The sequence below is a fragment of the Setaria viridis genome, chromosome 5 (assembly GCF_005286985.2).
Source record: "Setaria viridis chromosome 5, Setaria_viridis_v4.0, whole genome shotgun sequence".
Classification (NCBI taxonomy): Eukaryota; Viridiplantae; Streptophyta; class Magnoliopsida; order Poales; family Poaceae; genus Setaria; species Setaria viridis.
Window position 1 is genome coordinate 5,949,099 of NC_048267.2, and position 19,287 is coordinate 5,968,385.

General features: G+C 48.3%; 1 protein-coding gene and 2 long non-coding RNA genes across 5 annotated transcripts; 2 read left to right on the forward strand and 1 right to left on the reverse strand.

Moving 5' to 3' along the window:
- Nucleotides 1–1,556: 1,556 nt before the first annotated feature.
- Nucleotides 1,557–5,791, forward strand: LOC117855535 (uncharacterized). The gene is made up of 3 exons (XR_004640517.2): nt 1,557–3,601; nt 3,743–4,567; nt 4,709–5,791. It is a non-coding gene; the product is annotated as an uncharacterized lncRNA (long non-coding RNA).
- On the reverse strand, nt 5,778–7,097 carry LOC117855534 (uncharacterized). Its single transcript, XR_004640516.2, has 2 exons — nt 6,677–7,097; nt 5,778–6,034 (listed from the first exon to the last, which is right to left on the reverse strand). It is a non-coding gene; the product is annotated as an uncharacterized lncRNA (long non-coding RNA).
- Nucleotides 7,098–10,889: 3,792 nt separating this feature from the next.
- Nucleotides 10,890–17,417, forward strand: LOC117855080 (uncharacterized). Of its 3 annotated transcripts, none has more exons than XR_011898373.1 (8): nt 10,924–11,220; nt 11,380–12,966; nt 13,915–14,045; nt 14,261–14,501; nt 14,592–14,645; nt 14,735–14,836; nt 15,571–17,039; nt 17,145–17,417. XR_011898373.1 is itself a non-coding variant. In XM_072294220.1 (8 exons), the coding sequence occupies exons 2-6, from the start codon at nt 12,771–12,773 to the stop codon at nt 14,595–14,597; spliced, it is 432 nt and encodes a 143-aa protein (XP_072150321.1). In that variant the 5' UTR covers nt 10,954–11,220; nt 11,380–12,770; the 3' UTR covers nt 14,598–14,645; nt 14,735–17,039; nt 17,145–17,417. The 3 variants fall into 3 exon arrangements, 1 of the variants encoding a protein (XP_072150321.1); XM_072294220.1 differs by having other exon boundaries at nt 10,954–11,220; nt 14,261–14,324; nt 14,467–14,501; nt 14,735–17,039; XR_011898372.1 differs by having other exon boundaries at nt 10,890–11,220; nt 14,152–14,501; nt 14,735–17,039.
- The last annotated feature ends 1,870 nt before the right edge of the window (nt 17,418–19,287 follow it).

The window sequence follows — 19,287 nt, forward strand, 5'->3', positions numbered from 1 at the left end:
TGTTGAACTTGGAAAGATGATGCAATATAATATTATTCATATACGTGCATGCATAATATGTCTATATATATAATAGTATCTCAAATGTAATATTATACATAAATACAACTTTATATATATTAACATATTAGAACTAGTGTACATAAAGGAAACAAATACGAAATACAAATATAGAAAAGAAATAGAAAAAAATTAGTACAGGTTGGAGAGACCAACCGGTACTTATTTGGCTGTGACCACACGCGACGTGGCAGGCAAATCAGTACTTGTTGGTCTCCCCAACCGGTACTTAAAGGCCCCCTTTAGTATCGGTTAAAAAACCGATACTAAAGGACCCCCTTTAGTACCGAACTACCAATACCAGTTGCGAAACCGGTACTAAAGGGGTTCTCAATCGGTATTGATGGGGCTTTCCCTAGCAGTGGCTGTGGACCCCCAAACAGGGCCTTAAGCTTCTAATACAGATCTTGTTGACCTAGCTAATGAACTACATGCAACGTTTGCACGCTACTACTGCAAAGTCAAGGTTGTTAATGATCATTCTTTTGTTTTCCAACGAGGTAGGAGAACTGCTGATTATATTAAGAAGTAGAAGTAAATCCATATTGAGCAAACAAAACTAACATCATAACTACTCTCACAATAACAACCAACAACAGATAACAGGTTGGACTGGAACCTTAACCCGCGCCACACGACATCTCAAATGACACTCCACATGACCCAAACCACTACCCACCGAAACATCAAGCTGCACCATCAAAATCTAGGAGGTTACATGGATAAGTCAACTTCACCGCAAGCACCGCCGTTCCCGATGATGTCCCACGTCAAACCAGCCACTACCATGTAGTGCTGGCAGCCGCAATCCGCTGCAAGCAGTGTAGCCACAAAGCCTGCTCCACTGTGGTGCCATGCCGCCGCCGTCCTCAAGTCATGCCCACACAATCTTCGATCTCCCAATCATGACCTTACATCACGAGAAGTCAAAAGAAGGGCACACCACACCCTGCTGAAAAGCCACCGCCATGCAGGACCCATCGCCGAAATGCGACTGCAGTACCAAACACACCGAAAGACCAAAGCATCGCACCGGATCCTCGACCATCCAAGGCTAACTCAAACGCGTGGGGGCCTCGCCACTTCCACCGCCGCACACCACTCCTTGGACAACTCACCTTAAAGCGAACGGGGGTCTTGCCTCTTCCATCATTGGACTTCGCGTCCAAGATCCGCACTATCTTCGCCACCAGGGTGGCTTGGTGCCACCGAGCCGCTCCATTGACTTCACCTTCGCCTTGCTGCCACCAGAATCCTAACTATACCACATGAGCGGATCCAAAGTTTCAATGACCTAACACCTTGACGAAACCTATTAGACGTGGATCAGAGAACGTGTTATGGAACACAAAAACGACGCCTCCAATGCCTCCAAGAAGGGGAACAGCGTCCGAGGGCATCGCCGTCGTCGTAGCCGGTATAACTAGCTAATCTTTTGCCGATGTTTCTGCAAAACCCCCCCACCCACCCCACACCGGCGACCACCGATGCAAAGTCCTATCAGAATCGTCGGGCAACCTCCTACATCATTCCTCTGCGCGTGACCACCACTCGTCGTGCTTCGCACACGGCGCACGCGGCCTCCACGCACATAGCTTCCATGCCACCACGCGCGGCCACTCCTCGCGAACACATCCACTGCACCATGCCTCCTCGCGCTAGCTACCCTCTCTCGCAGATACGGTTCCTCCACCGCAAAATCTCCCTGCGATGTGGCTACACCACTGTCTTCACCGCACGTCGTGCCATGGCTGCGCACTACCGCAGCCACCTCCCTGACGACCCCTGCCGCTGCCATGCCTCTCGCGGCGCGCGGCGCCGCAGGCCTGCGGCCGCCTATGACTGGCCGTGGACCGCGGACGGCTAGCTCCGCTCGCAGCGATGTCGGGATAGCCCAGTTGGAGCCGGAACCGCCACCCCATCACCGGTCGGACACCCGCGGCTCCAACCGCTCCCGCCACTGCCAGACCCACAGCCTCAGCCTGTGCCCTCCGCCATCGTCCCCCACAGCCCCATGTAGCTGCCTGCATCCCCGCATCGTGCGTTGGTGAGGAGCTGCAGTGGCCATCGCGCAGAGGCCCGCAAACCGCGGCCTGCAGGTCCGCGAGGTGTCGCCTTAGCCGGCCAGGCCCCCGCGCCACCCACACCCCAGGGCCACGTGACAACACCCGAAGGCTGTGAGGACCGCCGTCGGGCCGCAAGGCGCGGTCACCACGTGCAGGACCTAATGGCGCCGGTGAGCCTGGCTCTTGGGAATCCGTTTTTGCTGGGCCTGGCTGGCGGGGCGCGCGTATGCGCGTGAGAGCGTGCATGCACGTGGCATGAAGGAAGCAGGCCAACCAATCGTCATCTCTCTATAGCTTGGCCAGATGAAACCGATTAACCAATCACGCTCGCATGCATGCGTCGGGCCTTGCCAACCGTGGCCTGGCTCTCTTCGTGCGAGCCAGTTCGGCAGGGGAACGAACCAAACGCCCCCTAAGCCTCCGCCGAGAACCGTGGCCAGGCCACCGAAGAGGATGCCCGAGGCTGGAGGGGTATGGCTCCCAATGACCATCACGTCGACTTTTGCGTGCTGCCGGGCGAGCAGATGCCCGGGCGTCCCCCCGCCCGGGCCTCGGCCGACCAGCACGAACAGCCGCTCGGAGGAGCAGATCCGGCAGCGTAGGTCACGGATCCGACCATCACGGGAGTGGATCCGGCCGTGAACTCGCCAGCACCGGCTGCAGGGGAGGTCCTCGTTAGCTACCACCATGGATGAGCAGAGGAGAGGTGAGAGAGAAAAAATGGAGTGTGGGAGCTCTGCTACCGCCTTCCTTGCGGCCGCATGGGCTTCCGGCGGCGCGCGTGGTCCGTCCGAGCCGCTCCGAGGAGGGACGTGGGGGAGAGTCCTCGTCAAGCTGTCGATGATCATTCATGCAACATTGGCACGCCGATCACACGCAGCTACTGAACTACTACTGATCCCGTCTGGACCCAAGCGTACACGTGCCAGTCTTCCGCCGGGATCGTCACGGGAAGACCATTTTTATTTGTCGCGCTTTTTTCTATTTTAAAGGAGTCACCATTTGAATTCTCAGGAAGCTAATAACAGCTGGACAGCTGGTGGATGGAGTAGTTGAACTTGGACAGGTACGTGTACGCCGTTGCCGTTTTGACTGTTGCTTCGTACCGTAGCAGAGCGTCACCATCAATGTAATCGTACCGCACTACTGCCCCTTTATTTTTGCCATGGTCAAGAAACTGAATTGCTAGGAACGTGCATCATGTGATTGGTGATGGGATCCTAATCTTATCTTATGGCTAGCTAGTATTAGTGTTACAAAAGGCCATTAGAACGGATCGAGAAGATGAAGGCAAGCTGAACAGGAGGACAAACCATCTACCAGTACTTGGATTCTTGCACCGAAATCAACACAGTACTACCTTATGAAGAAGCTGGCTTCTCTCCCTTCCCTGCCGGTGATGACGGCGATCATCCTGGCCGTCGCCATCTCCTGCTCCGTCGTCGTCCACTGCTCGGAGGCCCGAGCCCAAGCAGGTACGCGCGTCTCATTGATTAGACTAGTCGTTCTATTGATCACTCTAGGCCGGGGCAGTGGAACTAATTAAATTGCTGCTGCTGATGATGCAACGTAAATTGCTGCTGATGATGATGCAACGTGTATGCATGATGATACAGATGCGGCCGTGCCTCACCCGGACGGAGACCATCAGGGGCAGGTGCCGCCGGCGCCGCAGGGCAAGACGCCGATACAGCCGCAGCCGCCGTGCTGCGAACGGCCAGGCGTGTAACATCCGAGATCAAGACGGAGCCTGCGACATCACGATTATCATCTGGACATCCGGTGACCTCTTCCTCTGGTCCTACTGCTAAGAACTGGCCAGTGGCCACACCACAAGGCTGCGGACGTGGAGTGAAAAGATAGATCATGTACTAGGCTATAGCTGATTGGTACCTCTCCTTTGTCTTTTTTTTTTGAAATAATGGTACCTCCCCTTTGTCTCTCTTCACAAATCCTTGTATGCACCTCTTGGCATATTCTCAATACATGCATGTTCAGGTCTTCCTAATGCCTAGCGTAGTTTAACCAAGAGGATATGCATGTGCTGCATGCCGATGCACTACAGGGTCTGAGTCTGCCAGACTGACCCTTGCTTCGTACGGTGGCGGAGACCGTCGAGATCAATCTACTGTACTCCTCCATTGGTCGTTCGTGGCATGATGGAGGTTGAATTGCTAGGAAACTGCATTGGATTCTAGTCCTATAATACTCCTATAAATTTAAAGGCCATTCGGGCAGAGAAATGATAAAGGCTGGGAGGCTAGTGTGCTTACCAGGTGGCATCACCATTAGACAGTATACTGCCATGAAGAAGTTCGCTTCTTGCCTCTCTTCCCTGCAGGCGATGTACGCGTCGATGACGATCATCCTGGCCATCACGATCTCTTGCTCCGTCGTCGTGCACTGCTCCAAGGTCCAAGGCTCCGACGGGCCCATTCATGGTACGCCACTCACTGATTAGTGGACACATAAAGAACCATGCTTACCCATAGAAAAACCTTGGTGCTCTTCTACTGATCACTCCGGGGTTTGCCGGTGAAATTCAAGCTGTTAATGATAACGATGGAACACATGGATTGCAGATGCGGCTGTAGCTCATCTGGACAGAGATCATCGGGGTTCGGTGCCGCCCCCGCCGCACAGCGGCCCTACTACGCACACGCACTTCACCATGCCGCCGCCGCCGCAGCAACGCCGCCTTTTGCACCTCACCGGAAGATGGACCGGAGCTTGAAGTAACGTCGACGGTGTCAGTGTTGTGAGGCCTCCTCCAACGGGAGCACGTCAGCTAGCTCAGAGCTAGCTGACGTTGGATTCCTGCTGTCGTGGATGTGAGAGAGAGTCTGAAAAACTCCACGCTAGCGTGGGAAGAAGAGATAAGCTCATTCGCCCGTCCCAAGGCACAGCTGGGCCTACCGCTCCTTCTCGCTCCCTTCCCCCTCTGCTCTCTCCCTCTCTCTCCCTTCGCCAATCGCCAGACTGACAAAGGACGAGTGGACGACGGCAGCGCGAGGCGCGCACGACACGGCGGCGGCTGTGCGCCGGTGTGACCCCCACTGCGGGAGCCGGCAGGTGGCCGGCACGCCGGCGAGCGTGAGCGGGGCCCGGCGCTGCTGGGAGGCGGCGCGCAGGCCCATCCCGACGGGACCACGTCAAGCGTCCGGCCAGCAGCGACTGGACGGCGGCGCGCGGGCCTGCGCGGGGGCAGGCCCGGGCACTGCGGCCGGCCGGTGGTGGCGCGCAGGCCGGCGCGGGCAAGGCCGAGGCACCGCGGCCGGCCGGTGACGGCGTGCAGGCCCCGCGCGGGCGAGCCGGCGAGGCCAAGTCGGCGCGCACGGGCGGCGGACGGCGAGCGACCGGCGAAGCTGCTGCGCGGCGGCGCACATGCCCGCACGGGCAAGGGAACGGTGATGTGGCCACGGCTCGTCGGAGCCGCCGAGAAGGAGACGACGGTGACGGAGAAGGACCAATAAAAATATGACTTTTCTAGATGGGACCCACATTTTGATACGTGTGCTATAAGTTAAAATCATTTGGGAAGTCGACCACGTAGGCCTTTGAGCTATCTGGTTGACTCAGCCGCCTGAGTTGTGACCCCTTTTATCACGTTGTGTTGTGCGTGTACGGTCAATGGCAGGTCGAGATCGACAATGTTCTTCGCAGCATCACCTTCATTATCATAGTTTTAGTTGTACATATAAGAACTTGGAATTTGGACTACGATGATCACTCGTTCATACTACAAGTTACAGAACAAAGTCTATTGCATTTCCTTATCAGACTCTGAAGAAACCATGGTTGCAACCGGTTCAAGCAAAGAGCTTCATCCTGGCCTTGAATTGCCAATTGTCATCAAACTCACACCTCATGCCTTGCTTCAGTGCAGTTCGTCCATACCAGTGAGCTTGCTACAAAGCATGAAAAGAAACAGAATAAGGTACTGCAGTACACAAAAATGATTCTGGCAGCAAGTACGCTACACACATAGATTAAAAACTGGTTCTGGCAACAAATGTTCTACACACATTGACAAAAGAAATGATTCTGGGAGTATGTGTTCTACACACATTGACTTAAACTGGTTCTAGGCTGCTTCATGAAGCCATTGAACTGCATACCAATCATGATGTGGCTGTTAATTTAGCAAGTTTGATTTATCCTGGAGGATCAGATGTTTCCAGCACCTACCTTTCATTCTTTAATATAATTGTGGCACAGAGAAGCAGCTTATTAAGCCAAATACTATGCTTCAGACGAATGACCAGCTTATGTTCCTCTGTGAGTTTTGAAGATTTCAGAGAACTAACACGCGCACAGCTAGCTTTCTTTTTGTGATGATGCACACGCACGAAACATCGCGAGCAAGCTGCAAGACTGATCAATAGAACTACATCCTAATCGACACCTCTACCCAGGGAATGTACATCCTATCACGACCCGCAGATCCACACCTCATCACGATCCGCAGGCCGCGGATCCACATTTGAGAGATCTACTACGAGCAGGGAAAGCGTACGAGACAGATCAGAGGGGATCGAGAACTCGCATACATTGAGAGCAGCGTTGTTGGAGACGGCTTCTTGGATGCGCCGACGAGCAAGCGGACGGCGGCGCTCCCGCAGCAACAGGCCCTCGAGATGTGGTGTGCGGGCGCTTGTTCCCCTCATGCAGGCCTCGCAGGTATCCTGCGGGAGGTCGCAGGCTTCCTCAGGCCGATCCCGCTTGGGCCCACGTCCGAAATGCGGTCACCGGCAGAGACGTGCTCACACATTTTCGCAGGGGCGGGCCTAGCAGGCTGGCAGGCGCACCTGCGCGTGGTTGCATCGGCTGTTCGCTTCAGCTGGCTGCAGGTGCCCAGCACTGTAGCTACTGCTAATTAGGACACTGGCTGTGGGCTAGCTGCTGCAGCCAGCTGTGCCGAACACGTTGAGACTCGTTCCGTTTTCTTCCACTGACTTAGCACCCGTCATATCGAAGTTTAGATACTAATTAGGAGTATTAAATGTAGACTATTTACAAAACCTATTACATAAGTCGAGGCTAAACGGCGAGACGAATCTATTAAGCCTAATTAGTCCATGATTTGATAATGTGTTGCTACAGTAAACATTTGCTAATGATGGATTAATTAGGCTTAATTAGGCTTAATAGATTCGTCTCGCCGTTTAGCCTCCACTTATGTAATGAGTTTTGTAAATAGTCTACGTTTAATATTCCTAATTAGTATCTAAACATTCGATGTGACACGTGCTAAAAATAAGTCACCGGAAGAAAACGCCCCCTTAGATCTAACCTGGATAAAAATTAGCCATGGTCAGAATTAGCCTACATAGTGGTAGAAGTTAGCTTCGTGTTAGCCAGGTCTTTGAAGCATGTGTTTGGTGGTCGTATGGCTTGTATTGTGTATAGATACCCCTTCTTGACTATGGTGAGTTTACCTTCCCTTAGACCAACAATAGGTCAATAGCAAATTCATAACACGAACCGAATTACCGAAGGCAAATTGAAGCTGGAAATTGCAGAGCACATGAGACTCGACTCAACTGGATAATATTCCATCGACTTGATCTGCTCCTGAAATAACAGAAACAAACAAGCAATTGAACCAATGACTCTAATCTTTGCATTTATGCGGTTTGACCCAAATCAGCTAGCCCAAATTTCCCATGTATGATTCATTCACTCCCTTCTCCAACCCAATTGCAGAGCACAGCTCAAGATTCCCCCAAAATAATTCCAGAGCACAACCACCGTTCAGCAAGAACAAGTACCTGGTGGCCTACAAGCAACAAGGAAACAAAACATGCGTGCTCTGCCCATCCAGGTGCTCCCACCGTCATGGCGTTGGCTGCTCCTGCTGCTCCCCCTGATGCACACAGCGAACATTGAGTCCCCATAGATCCAGACTTAAAAGTTGTGCCCCAAATTTACCATCTAAAATGAAACTCCAGTAAGGGAGCAGGAACCGCGATGTTGAGCATCCACGGTACGCTGTGCTCAACTCAGTGGACGCGCGCGGGGAGGCCGGCCATCCTCCTGTTGCTGTGGGAGGCGGAGCGCCGAGTTTAGCGGCGAGAAGCGGAGCCGCTTGCGACGGCGAGCCGAAGGATGAGGAGGCGACCAATTTAGTTAGTCGTACACACAGGGGCAAGCAAGCTAAGCTAAGCTAGCAGTGCAGTGTTACCGGAACCATGGATTTCGATACGCTGCTCGAGTTGTGATTACGAATCGAAACGAGATGATATTTGAGACGGCAGGAACCGAAATGAAGGTGGTGCGCTGAGTTTTTATTTTTAGAGGCGCGCCGAGTTTAAGTAAGTACTAGGTCTTGTTTGGTTGTATAGGATTTATTCTTGACCGGGAATGATTCCAAGCCGTTCCAAGCCATTCCATACTATTCCCAGAGGATGGACGTTCGGTTAAGCCCACCATGATTTGAAACATGGTCCATTCTGATCTTTTCACCCAATTCAAACCTGGAATCAATCCATGAGACGAGAGGTGTGAAATCAATCCTGATCTCTTATTGTACGTATCATGAGTTTATTTTTTGCAATTAGTTTCAGCTCTTGGATTGAATTCATGCCCTACCAAACAAGATTTTTGGTGAAAAGTAAATTCAACCCTTAGAGGATGAAACAGGGTTTGATCCATGCTGGGAATCATTCCCGATCCGGAATGAATCCTATGCAACCGAGCAAGACCTAAGCAGGTAGTGCTCGGTGCCTCGGTAGCATCTGGTTCCGTAGCGATGGAGATCCGAGACCGAGATGCATTCCCATGCTTGGCAATCAATGCACAGAAACTAAGCCAAGTCTGTTAACCGTTTTTTTCCTGATGTTAGATTGTAATAGAGTTACATAAATAGGAAGACGGGTGGTTCCAACCTCCAAGTACTAGCTCTCAGTTTCTCACTCAGCCTATTTAAGGTCAAGATCTTTTTGATCCCACCAAATAAACTTTAGCCTGTTAAACTTTAAGGTCAAGAACCTACCTTAGCTAAGGTCTATTTGGATCCGCACAACTAAATTTTAGTACCAAAGATCAGCTAACTAAATTTTAGCTGGTGATGTTTAGATCCATCAGTTAAATGATTGTTGAAAAGATATTTGTCTATCCTACTCCTCTTTCCCACCTCTCATCAATCTTCTCTCCTTTGGTGTGTTTTTCGAGAAAGGTGGATGGGCAATTCAATCTTTTACCAGTTTAGCCGAGTTTGGCTAAGTTCAACTAGCTAAAAGATTTTAGTTGCAGCTAGGTTCTGTTTGAATCATCCATAGCAACTAAATTTAGCCAGCTAAAATTTAGCAGGTCGATCCAAATAGGATCTAAAATTTTAGCTAGTGTCTTATCCACCACCAAACTAAAGTTTAGTTTTAGATCCCATCTAGCTAGCTAGAAGTGTTTGAATCCACCAACTAAATTATTGTTGAAGAGATATTTCTATCCTAACCCTCACTCCCCCCTTTCATCAACCTTCTTGATTTCCCCAAGAAAGGTGGAGGGACAATTCGAGCTTATACCAATTTAGCTGAGTTTAGCTGGATTCAATCAGCTAAAAGAATCTTTAGACAGCTAAAGTTTAGCTAGATCATGGCTCTATTTGGATCCACCCAACTAAAGTTTAGCTACCTAAAATTTAGGAGCTTTCTTTTAGCTACCTAAAGTTTAGCCAGCTAAAGTTAGTTAGGAGTGTTTGGATCCTCTAACTAAATGGTAGTTGAAAAGATATTTGTCTATTCTATCCTTCACTCTTACTTTTAATATTTTTTCCTGAGGAAGGTGGATGGATAGTTTGATCTTTTATCACTTTAACTAGGTTCAATTAGCTAAAGGAATCTTTAGCCAGCTAAAATTTAGTTGGATCCTGTTTGGATCTATACCAGCTAAAATTTAGCTAGTGGATTCAAACATGGATGACACGGATACATGGATTCATAGTAGCTTTATTTAACTAGCTAGTGGATCCGAACAGGATTTTAGCCATTGTTTCGGAGCAGCTAGATTTTAGCCGGTGGATCAAGGCCTTGTTTAGTTGGGGAATTTGGGAGGTGCCAAATTACTGTTACAGCACTGTAGCACACTGTAGCGTTTCGTTTGTATTTGTGAATTATTGTCCAAATACTGACTAATTAGGCTCAAAAGATTCGTCTCGCAAAGTACAACAAAACTGTGCAATTAGTTTTTAATTTCATCTACATTTAGTACTCCATGCATGTACCGCAAGTTTGATGTGATGGGGAATCTTCTTTTTGCATAGTGTCAAAGTTGGGAGTTGGGAGTAACTAAACATGGCCCAAGACTTAAGTCACGGTACGGAGTACAGCCGGTGGACACAGTAGCTGCACGGTGGGTTGGCGGCACAGTAGCTAAAGTTATTCTTAGATTAGAATGGAAGAAGAGTCGAAGTATCTTAAGTTTGACCAAATTTATATGATAATATAATAATATTTATGATGTTATCTAAATATCATTAGATTCTTCATTAATTATATTTTCATAGTATACCTATCTGATGTCATAAATTTTTATAATTTTTTCTATAATTTGGTCAAACTTGAGATGTTTTGACTCTTCAAGATTCTTGGATGACTTATAATTTGGGGTGGAGGGAGAAGTAGCTACACCTACACTACGCGCTTGGCTGCATGCCGGGTTCGCAACCGCAGCCTTTGCCCGGATTTTCCCTTGTTCACACGTTGCTTTGTACGGTAGTGAAGAAGACCGTTGACCCATTGCACTGCACCTTCGGGTGGTCGTTGTTCATGGTCCCATTAGAATTATGGATTGCTAGCTACTGCTAACGAAACTTTTTTGTTTTGTACGGTAGTGAAGAAGACCGTTAATCCATGGCACTGCACCTCCAGTCCCTCACTACTCAATGATAAAGTACTATAAAAGACGGTTAAGATGGATCAGTCCCTCACTACTCAATCCTGCAGGTACTGGCTCACATACACTACCATGATGAAGAACAAGTTCTCTTCTTGCCCCTCTTCCCTGACAGCGCTGCTCGTGGTAGCGATCATGCTGGTGGCCATCGCCATCTCTGGCTCCGTGGTCCACTGCTCCGAGGTCGTCCAAGCAGCCCACGGTACGCACAACGACTAACTCATTAGTTAGAAGAACGGTTAAGAACCTTCTTACTAGCTGCTCGATCTTCTACTGATGACCAATCTAGGTTTTAGCAGTGAAATTAAGTTGTTGACGATAGGAAGATGGATTTGTATTGAACATATGTATATGCGTGCAGATGCAACCGTAGCTTATCCGGAAGGAGGCCACTGGGGCATGGCGCCGCCGGCGCCGCAGGGCGGCCCCGTGCACGCGTACGATGTCCCGCCGCCGCCAGAGCCACAGCTGCGCCGCCTTCTGCACCACCGCACCGGGAGATCGGCCGGAGCTGGTAGTGACGTCTAACGTCTACCACTACTGATGCCGATGCATTGCATATGCATTGATGTAGTATGGTCGATGATGGAGCACTTCTGCCCAGGTATGGTATCCAAGAAACGATTCTTGCTCAGAGCATCACCTTGTAATGAAAGTCGAGTATGGTATTGGTACGGTGTATTTCTGCCTTTGGAGGCTGAGACGCAGCTTCATTATATTCAAGGAATAATTCTTGTTTAGCATCACCTGCTGGTGATTATTATCATTCTGTCTAGAACTCCTCGGCGAAATGATTTATGGTTCAGCATCCGCTTAACTGCGTGCTGTTCGGTCTCGCGTGGCAGTGTCTTCGGTCTCTGACTGAACAAACCGGGTTTTTTTTCATGAACATGAGTAGGCTAAAGTCCCTCACATGCCAAGAAGGTAAGAAAAGGAGCCAATTTTGATGTGAAGACTACTCGGCCCACGGATCACACACAAAGTAAACATCGGATCAGAGACGGGCCAGTTTTTCTCAATCAGGCCCAGAATCACTCAGGCAGTCAGGCTCGTGCACTGATAAAGCAGAAAGCTGCCGGCAGCCAACTCTTGGATTTTGGTGGACTGAGGCTGGATGGTACTGCCTGGCCGGGCAAACTGCCTGGCAGGCAGCAACCAAACAGGCCCTGAGCTCGGCATTTCCATGCCCAAAAACAAGAAAAATGTAGGCACCTGCATGCGATTCAAAGCGTTCTAAACAAGAGCAGCTTTCCTCCGCACGTTTTTTCCGGCCATTTGGCATTTGGCACCGTAGCGATCGAGATCCATTCTTTCTTTGGTTATGCTTCAAAGAATCAAAGTAGCTCTCACTCTCATCAGCCTATCGGTCGATCCGCATGTGGAGGAGAAGACGACGACAGGGCCATCGAGACTCACGAGTCAAAACTTGGGACCTGGGAGTGGACCTTGCCGCCGATGGACAAGGACAAGACGGTGGCTGCACGGCAGCATGACGATGACGGGGCAACCGCAGCCTTTGACCTGGTCTAATATTCCCGTGCTCACACGTCGTTTCGTACGGTATCTTGCGAAGACTATCAAGATCACGGGTGTGCTTGCTTCCCGGCCCTGGCTCGCCACACCACGGCCTGTGACGTCGAACAGGCCCTGTACAATCTGTTGTGTTGCATGCACTGGACCTCCAGTGGTCGTCCATGTTCCATTGGCGTTGTTGACTCCATCGGATTCTAGTCAGTATAAAAGGCGGTTAAGATGGAGAAGACGAAGGGGAGGCTAAGCATCCCCCAGGACCCCCACCACTTAATCCTGACACTGGTTCATTATACTGCCATGAAGAAGAAGAAGCTCTCCTTTCGCCGCTCCTCCCTGCCGGCAATGTACGCGCTGGCAGTAGCGATCATACTAGCCATCACCATCGTCTCTTGCTCCGAGGTTCAAGCAGCCCATGGTACGCACGGCTAACTGAATAATTAGCAAACCTTGCAGTTCTTCCAACGATCTACCACTCTCTATGTTTATTTAGAAGTGAGATCAAAGTTATTGTAGATGATATTTGACGGTGGCACCTATTGCCTATGCGTGCAGATACAGCTACTGTAGCTCATCCGGACGGATATATATATATATATATATATATATATATATATATATATATATATATATATATATATATATATATATAGGATTATACTAAATAATACCCTGGGTACAGAATAAGCTATTCCGTACCCGGGTCGCTCCACGGAGCCGAACCTAGCCCGAGCCCCTCCGGTCCGCCGCCCGCACCGGTTTTTTTTGCTGTTTTTTTTCTACGGCGGGGAGCCGGAGATCGTGGCCTACAAACTGCATTTGCAATTCCGCGAGACCGCGATCGCATCTCTCCCCGTCCCTCTCGTGCTCTGCTCCACACCACCGCCGCCGCCAGGCCCTCCGCAGCACCGCCTCCGCCCCTCCCGGCACTCCGGCGGTAGTGTTGCGGCGGCCGCTTCCTTATCCCCTCCCTGTCACCCAGATCCGAGGGTGGGCCTAATGGACGGTGCCACAAGCTGCGGGAGCTGGTCAGTCGGTGACGGTCTTCGGCGCCATCCCCCTCCACGTGATGACGGTTGCGGTCTCCTTCCCCTTACGGCGGACAACAGGGCCACCTCCCGGCCGGATCCTCGTCGTGGGTGTTAGGACGAACCGGATTTGCTGACCTGACAACCAAATCGAGGCGGGGGCTCCGTCCTCCAGGCGAGCGGCGGTGCGGCTGTGCGCTCCCCTTCTAAATCCGTGAGGGCGGTGATGCGGATGGCCTCCCAAAATTTTTGATTTTTCTGCGTAGAAAATCTCATCCGCGTTATCTTGCTATGCCCATGATGTGTGGTTGACGCTCCTAGTTTCTTCGCCGGTGGAGTGGCGATGATCCGGCGTGGCACCAATCCCCTCCGTGCGACGACCCGGCCGCGGCTGCTTCCTCCTCACGACTCGCGGGCGGCGAGTGCTCAGTGGCTCCGGAGATGCCCTCCATCACGAAGGGAGCTCCAGGTTAGTGCAATCTGTGTGCCCCCATCCAAAATCTACTTCAAAGATTCAAAACTTTTGTGCTTATGTGCATGCGGATGTTTTTGGATTTGTTTCCTATGGAGTTCAGGCATACGTGCTACTGCTAGATGCCTTCTCTCCGCTGGTATTCATGCCATTAACAGCACGCTCACCTACTCGTTCTTCACTCATGGTCATCAGCTTCTGCGTGTACCCAGGTTCTTGTGCCTCATCCGTGCAGACGCAAGCATATGTGGCAACAGCGACACTCTCGGCAATCAAGTGAGCAGCTGTGTTTGATGTTGGTGAAATTGATTTGGATGCATAAAAATGTTTCTGATTCTGTCAATTTTGGATTTTGGATTTGTGTCACACGAATGTTGCTGGGGCATGCGCGGCCGTATCTGGTCAATTATGCTGGAAGGCATCTATGATGGCATGCTGCTGAGACTGCATGAGGTCAGGAATTCTTCTAATGAAATTGATCTTGCCTGTGATTTTTGTTCAATTAATCCTATTTCCAATTTTAATTTATGCTCCGTTGTGTAGATCTAACACCACTGGAGAGGTGGATCTTATTTCCTCCGATAATCCTTCTGCATGGTAATTGTTGTTTTGTAACCATATTGCCTCTCTGTTGTTTTTTTGTAGATTCTTGCATGCATGCTAATCCCCTTTTCCTTGTGATGCAGTCGTGCTGACAGGTTCATGTTTGCAATACAAATTATCCCAGATATAACATTGAAAAATCAAGGCAAAAGGGGATACAGCCCAGCAGTACATCTAGAATAAAGGTTTTTTTTTACCTTACCATCTCACATGTCCCTCAGTGTGATTATGTGCAATAGCCAATAGGTATAGCTGCTGGTGCCAATTTAATCAAGTTACAAGTAGTGACTATATGCTTTCCAGGGTCATCTCATATTGATCCAATCAAATCTTTCAGCCCCTGGACCAGCTAATAATTATTTCAGATGAAGAACGGAGTGATATCTATCGTTAATTTAAATGATATTATTTCTTTCCATGGTGATAGAAGTGTGATGTTTCCAGCAAATAGAAGATGTGATTGTTTTCTCTGTTATCTGTCATGAAGAATTTAGTTTTGTTTTCTTGTTTTTTTCGCAAAGACCACTCATTTGGTGACGTTTCTTGTTTTTTTAAAAAAAGGCATATTCTTTTGTAGTTGGTGCTGTGCAGTTAAATCCATAATTAGAATGCTTGCAACTATCTGTTGGTTTTCTCTCCCACTATATAGAATTTTCACTTGGTATGGCATGGCCTATTGGCCTGAAGGTGGAAGTTTCATTTGCTTCATTTGTCAGTATGCTCCCATTTGGCTTTTGGTTAGTATATCTTCTAAGATTGCACCTATTAAACAGTGGGCATAATATGCGGTATCAATATATCTACCCTTATCTTTATATGTAGCTGCTGATATTTCAGATTTTAGGTTTCTGATTCTTACACTTTATGGCATGCTTGGTACAATTGCTTGTGTGACATGTCAGTTGCTCATAAATCCCAGATCTTCATGACTAACATGCACGCGACGGAAGAAAAATGTGGACCGTGAGGTAGCGCGTGGGAAAAAATCGGACGTGGGAAAAAAAAACCGGACTCGTGCGGGGACGGCCAGCGCGTGGAGGAAAAAAACAGACGCGCTAGGGGAGGGTCGGTCGAGCGCGCCGGGGCTGGTGCGCCGAGGGACTCGGTACAGAATAAAACTATTTTGTATCCTGGGTACCGAATAGCGGAGGCAATATATATATATAGAGAGAGTATCTAGATGCATAGAAAAATTATGAATCTAGAAAAAACTAAAATGACTAGGAGTAGTACAAAATATCTGTAAAAACTACAGAATTACAAAAAGTTTATATTCCGCTAATAAACTACTAGCTGCGAAGGTTATGAACGTTGCCTTACATGGCCTTCTTAGTTTTAAATTAGGAAGAGGGTTATGTTCGAAATTATGATTACAAGTAGTACATGTTAGTACGAATATGAGCTCGGGCTCTGGTTTAATATCGCGTCCTTTTCTTCCTGAAAAAAAAACAGAGAATACCATACTGCAAACATTTTTCAAGATGGACATCTAGTTTGAGGAAAGGGAGTTTAAAAAAAATCAAAATACCTACCCATCTAGATGTCCGTCTCTTCAGTCTTGACGTCATCGGCCGCCAGCCCGCCAATCCAAGCTCTCCACGTCGGCTTACCGCCTCCTCAGCAGTCAGCACAAAGCTAGATCGATCCATAGAAATTCCATTGTTTGCTTGGGCGTGCAAGCTTGTCTGCGCTCACTTGTTCACCGGCAGGGCAGACGGTCAAGTCGCCTGACCGAGTCAGGAAATGCATGCAAGCACGCCGCCTCCGTCGCGTATCATACACGACCGGTTGATCTTCGGCCTTAGTTCCCAAATTGGAAGTGGCAAAGTTTACATTTTATCATAAATGTACAACTGTAGTATTTCGTTTGTATTTGTAAATTATTGTCCGAACATTGACTAATTAGGCTCAAAAGATTCGTCTCGCAAAGTACAACAAAACTGTACAATTAGTTTTTGATTTCGTCTACATTTAGTACTCCATGCATGTACCGCAAATTTGATGTGATGGAGAATTTTCTTTTTGCATAGTGACAAAGTTGAAAAAGGGGAAAATAAACAAGGCCTTCTTTGTTGCACACTTGCAAGCAAGCTAATTTTCCCTGAGAAACGCGTTAACGACTAGTACTTGCACCGGGTCAAACATGCATATATAAAAGCGCTGCGCCGCATTGATTAGGAATGCATCCAAAAGCACAAACAAACTCATCTGCCAAAACGACGAACGCGCAAGAGTGTCGAGCTCGGGGGCTAGCTGTGACAGGAGACGAGAGATCAGCAGCAGTAGCTGGTGGAATGAAGGCGCGTAGCCCCTCCTTCCTGGTTGTGTGCTTGGCGATCATGGCGACCGCACTCATCATCTCCGCCGTGCTCGTCGAGCCTGCGCAAGGTAACACACACAAAATTAAGCTGCTGCTGGTACTATTATTACTTACTCAGCTGGATCAAAACGTTTGCAAAGTGTGTTATGATGAATAACATAATCTGCGCGCAGGGTTGAGGCAGCTGCCTTCACCTCCGTCTCCACAAGGAAATCTACCTCCGCATAACCATGGGTAGGATTCTTATGTCACCTCACAGGCTACTACAAGCTGCAAGTGAAAAGGGGATGGGAAATTTGGAGTGCTGCATGGCGAGTGAACCCGCCTGTTTTATGCTAGTGACTGACGAAGCAATGATGTGTTCTCCATCTTGTCCATAGACTCAGAGATGGGGTTTGTATCTATAAAATGAATTATTATATTATATTGAGACTTCTCTTACTCCACCTCAGAGTCACGCAGGTCGCAGAAGTTTGTACTATGCCAAGTACTAGCTACGAAACATCTATAAAAACTGCAGAACTACAAAAGTTATATTCCGCTAATGGACTAGCTGCGAAGGCTTTGAATTTTGCCTTACATGGCCTTCTGATTTTTAATTAAAAGAGAGGGTTATGTTCGAAATTATAATTACAAGTACTAATGGCATGCTAGTTTCCCTCTTAGATTATATAAGATGGATTATGATCCATGAGTAGTAAAATAAAAGACCATCCTGACCACAATATGATCATAAAGTGACCCATGACGCATATTCATACTTATATAATCTAGATCTAAAACAAACATGATCTAAGTATTTGTTAGTATGAATATGAGCTCTGGTTTAATGTCCTGGCTTTTTCGTGCTGGAAAAAAGAGAGAATATCATACATGCACATCTAGTTTGCAGGAAAAGGAGTTTAAAAATCTCAAAATACATGTAAGCCAGGCATCGAATCTCGCTGGGTTTTCGAAAACTAACATCTGCTTGTGCTGCTCGATAGACGGAGCCACAAAAGTTGACTGTTGTAGAATAGTGTAGTGTACCTTGTTGAACAAATCAGCATCATTGCTCAAACATACTTTCCTTCCAAGGGTGCCCATTCCCCGCAGTCTCCCCTCGTGACGTGAAGTTGGAACCCCAATTGGGTCAATTGAGTCAATAAAATCAACACAAAACTCAATCACCTCATTTGTTCCATATCCCTTGGCGATGCTTCCTTCTGAACAGGCACGATTAAGAACCTCTCGAAAGGCCACATATTGTGCAGGTATACTGGTCCGAGAATATTAATCTTTTTTACTAAGTGAACCAGAAGGTGAATCATAATATTGAAGAAAGATGGTGGAAATACCAACTCAAAGCTGGCAAGATATTGCACCACATCGTTCTGTAGCTTTGTTAGCTTCGATGGATTGATTGCCTTCTGTGAAATCGCATTGAGAAACGTGCATAGTTTTACGAGCGGCAATCGAACATTCTTTGGTAGAACACCCCTCAGTACAACTAAAAGCAACTGGGTCATCAACATGTGGTAATCATGGGGTTTGAGATTTGTGAACTTCTTTTCTTTCATATTTATTATTCTCTTTATATTCGAGAAGTACCCATACGGGACCTTCAGACTATTCAAGCATTCAAACATGCTATCCTTCTCTTCCTTGCTGAGAGTATAACTAGCATGACGTAAGTAGTGTTGTCTGTTATCTCTCTTTTCCGGATGTAGGTCATCCCGTTGCCCCATTTCTTTAAGGTCTCGTCATGCTTCCAGTATATCTTTTAAGGGCCCCTAAACACCCATGAAACCTAGCACGTTCACACAAAGGTTTTTCGTCAGGTGCATCACGTCTATTGCGTTACGGACATCTAGGGTTTCCCAATAAGGTAGCTCCCAAAATATTGACTTCTTCTTCCACATGGCTGCACATCCATCATCGTCGTTCGGAGCAGATTGGCTACCAAGACCTTTTCCAAATACTACCCTTACATCCTTTATCATCTTAAAGACACGTTTTCCATTATGGTGTAAAGGTTTTTTACGAGTTTCTGGTGCCCCTTTGAAATGCATCCCGCTTTCTCTCAGCTGGTGGTGAGCATGGAGAAATCGACGATGACCCATATAGACCACCTTTTTTACGGTGCTTCAAGTACATGCTATCTATGTCGTCTAAGCAGTGGGTGCAGGCTCGATATCCCTTGTTTGTATGTTCTGAAAGGTTACTTAGTGCAGGCCAATCATTGTTGGTTACAAACAACAGTGCTCGCAGGTTAAACATCTCTTGTTTATCCTCATCCCACACACGTACACCTTCTTCCTTCCAGAGCTGTAAAAG